This window comes from Xiphophorus couchianus, chromosome 18 (assembly GCF_001444195.1).
Source record: "Xiphophorus couchianus chromosome 18, X_couchianus-1.0, whole genome shotgun sequence".
Classification (NCBI taxonomy): Eukaryota; Metazoa; Chordata; class Actinopteri; order Cyprinodontiformes; family Poeciliidae; genus Xiphophorus; species Xiphophorus couchianus.
Genome location: NC_040245.1, coordinates 8,569,641 through 8,575,978, shown reverse-complemented (window position 1 = coordinate 8,575,978; position 6,338 = coordinate 8,569,641). Strand labels below are relative to the sequence as shown.

Below are 6,338 nucleotides of genomic sequence, written 5' to 3'. Positions count from 1 at the left end.
TCAGAAGCACAATACATTTGACTCATTGGCTGTTTGTTTTCTCTCTGTTTGGATGCACTTAGTTTTTTATCCATGTTATTCTGTTTTGACTAACACAGCCAGATTTTAACGTGTGCTCAGGGGCTTATTATATTTTCATTGACTGTGACTGGTGGAGGCGGGAAAAGAATCCAGGCGCAAATCACAGAGCGCTACGTCGCTCCGCAGTCAGCATTGGAGCAAAATCAGCCGAGGAAGGGCTGGGCTTACGGGCTCGCAAACCTGAACCTGGGTTGCGCCTTTTGAAATCAGTCTACAACAATTTCCAGCGGAGGAAACAAGAAGGTGTCTTTGCGCTTTCAACTCGAAGTGCATCCTGCGCTTCTGCAAATAACACTTTCTGCGCAAAGAGGTCTGGCGTTTCTGCTCGTCGGGCTGGAGTTAATTTGCGTTGGTGTGCGCAATGATGGCCACTTACCAAAGTCCGGAGGAGGACCAGATAGCCTTATTGATCCATGACACGAACACGAGCAAGGAGAAGGAGCGACCCAAAGAGGAGCCGGACCAGGAAAAAGCCGCAGAAAAGCCCGATCCGTCCCAAAAACCGCCATACTCCTACGTCGCTCTCATCGCCATGGCCATCCGGGAGAGCTCAGAGAAGCGCCTCACTTTGTCCGGTATTTATCAGTATATCATCAGCAAGTTCCCATTCTACGAGAAGAACAAGAAAGGCTGGCAAAACAGCATCAGGCACAACCTGAGTCTCAACGAATGCTTCATCAAGGTTCCGCGGGAGGGCGGCGGCGAGAGGAAGGGGAACTATTGGACCCTGGACCCGGCCTGTGAGGACATGTTCGAGAAGGGGAACTACAGGAGACGGCGCAGGATGAAGCGGCCTTTCAGACCCCCGCCAGCCCACTTCCAGCCGGGGAAGGCCTTGTTCGGAGGGGACGGCTACGGCTACCTGACCCCACCCAAGTACCTGCAGTCCAGCTTCATGAACAACTCCTGGTCGTTAGGCCAGCCGCCCACCCCGATGCCCTACACGTCCTGTCAGATGGCCGGTGGCAACGTGAGTCCGGTGAACGTGAAGGGACTGACGGCCCCTTCGTCCTACAACCCCTACTCCCGGGTCCAGAGCATGGCGCTGCCCAGCATGGTAAACTCTTACAACGGCATGAGCCACCACCATCACCCCCACCACGCGCAGCAGCTGAGCCCGGCCACCGCAGCACCTCCTCCGGTCTCCTCCAGCAACGGAGCCGGCCTGCAGTTCGCCTGCTCCCGCCAGCCCGCGGAGCTCTCCATGATGCACTGCTCTTACTGGGAACACGAGACCAAACACTCGGCGTTACACACGAGGATTGATATTTAAACTCCACCCGCTGGGACTGTTCTCTGTACAAATGAAGACTCTAAGAGTTGATTCCTGTGATTTCAAAAACAGAACCAGCAGTATTCTTTAAAGAGACCGTTCTGATGAGCTGTTTGGGTCCAGCTGATGGGGAAAGCCGATGGAGAAACGCTAGCTCTAACTGAGGGGGAGCGTTTCACAAAATGGAAGAGATCAGCGCACATCAGGTAGCATGATCTTCGGACTGATGGCCATAACTCTGTTCTGGTCACTGTGACATGAAAAACAGGCTTTTGTTGCGGACATGCCGACACAACTCCAGCCGCAGCTGTTCGGTGTGCGTAAAAAGTTCTTAAACTTTTACGCACGGCTTCTCTCAGAGTTCCCTGATGAGAAGAGGGTATAAGATGCCCCTTTTGAACCGGTGCTTGAATCTGTAATTAGACCGGGATTGGTTCTGACTTAAATTAATCTGCACAGAGCGAGGCCTGCACAGACTTAGTCGGAAGCGGTTATTTTCAGAAGGTCTTGGTAAAATATTCATCAGACATTAAAAAAATAAAAGAAGAAAAACAATTCAGGGCTTTTCAAATTACTTCATTATTATGTTTTTGTAAAGATGTAAATTCTAGTATGACGCCAGTCGGTGCCAGGTTTTTGTTAATCTTTTTAATTATTATAGCTTTTTTTAAATAAATGTGATTAGCTATGTCTCATCCATGTCGGGGCCATGTTACATCTTAATTAGCACTTTGCCCTGTTTTTTTCTAGGTTTGTCAATTTCTTAATAAACTTGTATTTCTTAAAATAATACAGCGGTGGTGAAGAATTCTGTTCTGTGCTTTGTAAGCTGTGTGGACGGAATCCACGGAATATGTTTGGCAGCTCTTTTTTTTTTTTAGAAAAGAAAATAGTAATCTTAGCGGCACATGGATATGGAAATAAATAAGTAAATTAAGTGACTCATTTTTGAAATAAAAATGTGGTTTACATGCTTTATTGGTTATATAATGACCTCGTTAAATTTAAATACGTTTATTAGCCCAATAATAATAGCAATACAAATAATATATAATATTATTATGATTTTACCATTTCTGTCCAAAATGGTGATTTTCCTTCTGTATGAACTTCCAAAATATAGTTTTTGTCTATCTTATTTATGGTGTAATAGTTGTACGGGAATATAACTTTAAAAAAAAAAAAAACTTTATGAAAGATAGCGTAAGTGCTTTGAACATCGCTATGCAAATATATTTACCGTAATTTTCCTGGCGCAACATGAGACAAGAAACAAATGAAATGTATGCCGGTTAATTGGGATTATGGACATTTGAAAGGGAAAACATACTTTATCGACCCTTCTCATAAAAAATAGGAACAGTAACATTACCACTTCTACTAACAACAACAATAATGATAAAAAAAAAAAGTAATGTCGTTACTCGCCAGTCTAAGTTGCTAAATGAAAATGTCACAGTCATTATACGAAAAGGTCAATTTAATAGGAAAAGTTCAGAAAAAGTATAATTATAATAATATCATGACTTCAAAATGTTACGGATGCAAACATAAAAAGCAGTCAATTTCATAGATAAACATTCAATTTCATAGATAAAGTAAAGATGTTTTAATGATAATATATTATTATTAAACATTTATTATAATATGTCTCTAAGGTTTCCCTGAACAGGTCTGGTTTTCGCGGGTTGCCTTTTGATGAGGCACAATCTGGTAAGAAAAAATCGTCACGGGCCGAAGTCCTCTCTCTTTCGTTTACCAATAATTATTGTGGCCTCACTGTGAAATCGTCGCCCATTTTAATCATGTTTCCACGTCAATTTACAGCTATTCTCGACGATAAAATGCGCGTCAGTGCATCCTCACACCTCAAATCCCCGCTAATTTAGCTCTGGGATAACCTTTGCGACAGGACTCGACGGGCGCCAGGAGATGTATCCGCGCTTTCACCTCCATCCAACCCTTCTTCTCCACAGCGGCTGTCAAACACAAGCTCTTCATCCTGCATCGAAACAAAACACATACACACCCACGAAACAGAACGGACTTTGTTCTGCCGAGAGCATCAGCGGCTCGCGTTTACATGCGTTTTTTTTACAGAGTTTATAATACGGTCACAGTCACAGATCATATAAAACCAGAGGCTGATTAACGCGGGGCGGATGGTTTGTTATTCTGTCTCTCCTGCCTGTTAGTAAGAGAAAACAATACTGAGAGCTTTAATGCCTGTTTAAAATTGATCTGGAGGTTAATCTGAGCGAAAGCAGGCAGCAGAAAGAAGCAGTTTAGCCTCTGACTCAATGCATCGGTTTTGGAAAGTGAAACTTCTTTCTTAAATAATTCAAAAATAAATAAATTAGTAAACATGAGAGATTTGTGGTACATTGGTGAGTATTAACTTGTTAGGTGTAATAAAACTCAAATTATCTCTAACATTTTTTACAGCGGCTTCGTGATCTCGGCAAAAAAAAAAAAAATCACCTAAAACGTCCGAACTTCTGTTGAGCTTTCCACTGATCATTAACTTTAACCAAGAGTCGCTCCGAAATCCACTAAACCCACTTCGGATATTAAATCACGTAGATGATATGTAATGATCTTAATTATATAATAAGATGTGATTTCTTAATTTTATTTTATTCAAAATTTGGGAGGAGGGGGGATTGGGGTGATCTCTGTCAGTTTCTAAAACATTTCACTGCAAAAGCACACGTGATCAGAGACGAGCTTTATTTCTATTTCTTATTTAAAAAAGAGAGAGAGAGATTGAAGCGTCATCACGCAGAGGTTTGACTGACAGCCTCCGCGCCAGGCGGAGGAACAGCGACGTTTTTTCATCCTTCTGCGCGCACAGAGAGGAGCGTGGAAGCGAGCCTGAAATGTAGCTGTGTACGTCCCCGGCTTCCTCACATTAATGTTTTGTAAACAACAAAGAGATAAGGGTGCGTTTGAAAGGCGAGAGGATTCCAAACAAGCTCCCAAAAAAAAAAAAAAAAAAAAATTAAAAACTACTAAGAAAAGTTTCTTATGAGAAATAATATTTCGACGACTGTAACATTTGCTCAAACGCAAAAGAGATGCGAAGCGTTTCCTTTTCTTCATATTTCATTTATAGTCAGATGTCTGTCTGCTTTATTTATTATTATTATTATTATTATTATTATTATTATTATTATTATTATTATTATTATTATTATTATAGGTTTTTGCAGAAACGTCGAAAGCTGACGCACCACTATAGATGATAACACTACTCTTTCTGTGAAGCTTTCTGAGACGAAATATGTTTGCGCAAGCGCGCTGGAGAACGGATGGGCTTCATGCAGCAGGTGAGCGAATCCGCAGAGAGCCCCCCAGTTCATCCAGGCAACAGGGAACAATGGGCCTGCATGACTTACGGTGAGACAAACAAGGCCAGTAAAGGTTCATGGTGGAAGAAGCCAAGTTCCTCTTTTAGGGCTGATACTGTAGTGCTCCGATCCCACAAGTAATATTCACTTTCTGCTTTTCCAGAATATCTAAGAGAAGTTTCATATCAAAAGTTGTTGAATTAAAATGTGATAACTCCGAAAGTATTATACCGACATATTGGGTTAACATTTAGAGTTTAGAAAAGTTTAAAAAGAAACATACATTCTCTGATTTTTATTTTTTTATTTTTATTATTATTATTTTTTCTTTGCAGGGCATTAAGAAATTTGTAGGTCGGATGGGATGCCTGTGAATAAATATACCAATACAGTAATAGAAAAAGAATTGAGTTTGAGGGCGTAAAAAGAATAGTGTAAATGTTCTAAAGCTGGTTGATGCTATAGCAACATGTAGCCTGCCAATCAATCTGCTAAGATTCACATCATTGGTTCAGTAAGAGTGGAATAAATAGTTTGGCTTTTGTGTTGCTTTTGCAAATACACAGTAGATTTGTTAGATTTGCAGATCTTCTAGCTGTTTGGAAAGTGGGGCAGATTCCTCACGTTCAGCTAATCAGGTTGCAGAACGTTCTTTTGAAATTACAGTTGTTTATTAATTTAAGTTTGCAGCTTTAAGAGCTTGGTTTAGCAACGTTGATGCTAACAACATTTGTTACCAAAACATTTGTTACCAAAACATTTGTTACCAGTGAAGGGTCCATCTCTGCTGATTGTCAGGGCTTCAGTGTTTCCATTGTACCGTATTTGGGTGGATCGATTTAAACAGTTTCAGTAAGATTTTTTTTTTTTTTTTTTAATAATCTCAAAGTATTTTAACATGGAGGACAAACAAGATGACTTCATGAAAAAGAGACGATCCTCCACATTGTTTTTGCACATTAAAACTGGCTCCTAATTATTCAGCTGTTTTGGTATTGATTGAATTAATTTTTTTCTGATTTTTTTCTTAAGAAATAGTAACTATATGTCGTTATTATGAACTGATGATTGCACAGATATTTTGGAGGCTACGTCCACTAGATTAGGGGAGTCAAACAAATGTTCATTTTGGCCAGGTGAAGATCATGAATGTTCTCTGAATGCAGCGATAAAACCATCAATAAACTGTTAGAATATTAGCACAACCAACAGTAGTTTTTTTCTGCATTGGAAAAGTATTTCTTAAAATTATTAATATTGAACATATTCTCACATATAATTGGCTGTAGACAGATAAAAACATATTTGAATTGAATCGATAAATTAAGTTTTAAGTACATAACAGTTATCTTGAAGTTTTTGGGAGTTTTTTTTCTTTAGGTGGAACCACCTATATATGTCCCCCGGCCCAGGAGTTTGACACATGAAATTTGGTATCAGTTAATTCAAACTGAAACATTTTAAAGGAATATAAAGGAAGATTATTCTGGAGTAAGAATTTTTAAAGAGGTTACTTAATTTGGAGAAACAGAATATCCTATACATCGACCAATGTTGCGCAATGTGTCAAAGGTTTAACTCCATAAAAAGAATAAGGTGACATAATTAATAAGATATTAAATGAATTAATGTAA

General features: G+C 39.9%; 1 protein-coding gene across 1 annotated transcript; it reads left to right on the top strand.

Annotated features, from left to right (window-relative positions):
• The first annotated feature begins 283 nt into the window (after positions 1–283).
• foxl2a (forkhead box L2a) lies at positions 284–2,146 on the top strand. The gene has a single exon (XM_028044635.1). The coding sequence runs from the start codon at positions 443–445 to the stop codon at positions 1,352–1,354; it is 912 nt and encodes a 303-aa protein (XP_027900436.1). The 5' UTR covers positions 284–442; the 3' UTR covers positions 1,355–2,146.
• The last annotated feature ends 4,192 nt before the right edge of the window (positions 2,147–6,338 follow it).